At 31.7% G+C, this 2,848-nt stretch overlaps 1 protein-coding gene across 1 annotated transcript in view; it reads left to right on the forward strand.

Annotated features, from left to right (window-relative positions):
• Positions 1–579: 579 nt before the first annotated feature.
• The window catches only part of LOC110027331 (protein DETOXIFICATION 21-like), a 13,149-nt gene continuing 10,880 nt past the window's right edge, over positions 580–2,848 (forward strand). Inside the window, exon 1 of the mRNA XM_020728706.1 lies at positions 580–919. Within this exon, the coding sequence (XP_020584365.1) occupies positions 650–919 (270 nt within the window). The 5' untranslated portion in view covers positions 580–649. The remainder of the gene's footprint in view (positions 920–2,848) is intronic.

Consider the following 2,848-nt stretch of genomic DNA (forward strand, 5'->3'; position numbering starts at 1 on the left):
TCAGCTTTGGCCTTATTTGCTTGATTAAGACAACTTCACCCGATTGAATAAGCAGATCTCATAGTCTTCCATCAGCAAACTATCCTTTGTCACACTCGTTTCTTCCGGACCGTTGCTTCTTCTCAGAATTAATGCTAACACATTTTATATGTACACATATATAAAACAATTCTAATAAGATTCATTTAACCTTCCATTTAAAAAAAATGTTCAATTTTATTTATTCATTAATTGAACAAAATTTTATCAAGTATCGATCAAGTTGAGTTTAAATTAATCATCAAATACACCAAGTCATTATACGGTCTATTAATACATTATTCATACTTAACTTGAGAGAAAATATTTCGATCAAAGATCAGATTTTCTGACGATCCCACACAACTGTATAAATAGCATGGTCCAAACGTCGTTTACGTAATATTTAATTTGACAATCTCTATCCCCTGTCTTTTTTTTTTCAATTAAATTCAGTATATATTATTGCAAATTTTAGGGGGCATTCCAGTCATTTCTTCTCCTCATCCCTATTTAACAATTGTTTTCCTGGTCACGTGATCTGATAAACCACTGCACAAGAAAAAGCTAACAAGCGCCCGCGCCCGCGCCCGCGCCCGCGCCCGAGACAGAGAGAGAGAGAGAGAGAGAGATGGAGGAAAGCGGATTGCAGGAGAAGTTAATAGCGGATAAGCGGGCCAGTAGAGAAGAAGCAGGGGATGAAGAAATCAAGCTGAGCAGACGTTTGTGGGAAGAGAACAAAAAGCTATGGAAGGTTGCCGGACCTTCTATCTGCACCCGATTCTCCACCTTCGGCGTCACCGTCATCAGCCAAGCCTTCATCGGCCACGTCGGCGCCACCGAGCTCGCCGCTTATGCCCTCGTTTCCACCGTCCTCGTTCGCTTCTCCAACGGCATCCTTGTAATTATTCCCTCTCTCTCTCTCTCTACTCTTTTGATTTGCTTGCCAATGCTTGAAGTTCCTCCAGCTCATTAAGCTTTTTTATTTTAAATTTGAGTTTTTTAATGGGAACTCATTTTTAAGTTTGATTTAAATAACATCGTCTTTTAATCATATTTCTCGCGGTGGCATCGAGATATATATTTCTACTATTTTTTAATCAAGCGATATAAACAATGAATCTGGTCAGATTGAAATTTATTTGTAGTATAAATTTGAGAAAATTTTGCGTACGTAACGAGCACGTTTATAGGAAGGTTACATAGAAGTTATATGAATATTACATAGATATAACAGAGATGTAACCCCCATAACCTCTCTATAACCCCTAAATGTAATCAGTCCTGCATACTTGTTAATTTTTCTGGTATAAATTTGCTTGGAATTTATACAATTTCAAAAGCTAAAAAAAAATTATAAATTATAGGAACACTTTAAGGTCATAATGGATACGGTTCAATTAAAAATAACATTAACTTTAATTCCTTAATTATTTTAAGTCACATCCTCTATTTTTTATATAATTTTGCTTGAAAAAAAGATAATAAAAACAAAAGTTTAAAGGATTAATTGTTACATTGAATAGTAAAAATAATTAATATTGGAATATATGTAGAGAAATTTAAAATCTTAAATAATGGTTTTGAAAAAATGAAATGAAATGAAATAAGTAATAATAGCTCCCACTTTTTTTTATATTCCACAAACCATAATGAGAAAGAGACACTTATTGCGTCTGCGTGGCGGTTGGGTCCGTATAGTGTGATCTATTAATCAAGACGCGCACACGTATTTCTAAAAATATAATAAAAATATACGAATGGTCAGAGGGAGGCTGCCTCATAAATAATAAGTAATTCATGATTGTTTGCCACCAAAAAAATAATCATAATTTAATATATGATGGACTATATTTTTTGCATGGCATACATTGAGCGATCTCAATGAGACACCGAGTGATACACGGCAATATGATCGTCGCATTCGGACTATGTCACACATTATATTTTCTTCTTTAAAAGCACTTTATTGCACCATTCATAATGGAATTATAAACCTGATTTCTACAGTAATATAAAAATACAACATGTATTTGCAAAGATTTGACGGCCCAACTAAAACAATTTGGCTGGGTTCTAGTTTAATGAATACAAAGGAGTAGGATGCTTGTTATATTAATTTTTAATAAAAGGTAGAGCTATCCATTTGAACGGCTTCAGGATTAGCCACGTCTGGTCAAATTATATGTTTTTTTATTTCCGTTTCTGTAAGGCTTGCTTTCCAGCTACGTGGATGTATTTATTAGTCACGAACTGGCTGGAGGACATTTAAATATTTAGGGAAAGGGGGAAAAAAATGGCTTATCATGATAATCTTATTATATTTATGTTCACATAATTTACATTTAAACTTTTATAATTAATTTTGCCGCCCAAATCTTTCACATCACACCAGAAATATCTATTTTTAGCTTTTAATAGATGAAATACTTAATTTGTATGATTAGCGAAGGTGGTAAAATTGAAGTTTACATGTTGGATGTGTAGATACAGAGAAATTAAGTGTTATTTATGTAAATCTTCCATTTAATAAATATTTTTAAATTTTTTTTTTTTAATTTTTTTTGCTAATTTTAATGATACCTATAGGTTTTTTCTAACTCTTGAATTTATGTCTACTTAAAGCAGTCCAGAAAGGATGTGTGTTAGGATATACATTGAATGTAGTTATTATTTATTTTATTTTTAAAAATAAAGTGAATTTATTTTTACTTTGATGATAAAATTATTATAAATACTGTATTTTTAATAATATTTAAATATTGAAATTGTAGTAATTCAAAATATTATCTTCAATAATTGTTTATGCTGAACTCATATATATATATAT

The sequence above is a fragment of the Phalaenopsis equestris genome, unplaced genomic scaffold, assembly GCF_001263595.1.
Source record: "Phalaenopsis equestris unplaced genomic scaffold, ASM126359v1 Scaffold000422, whole genome shotgun sequence".
Taxonomy (NCBI): Eukaryota; Viridiplantae; Streptophyta; class Magnoliopsida; order Asparagales; family Orchidaceae; genus Phalaenopsis; species Phalaenopsis equestris.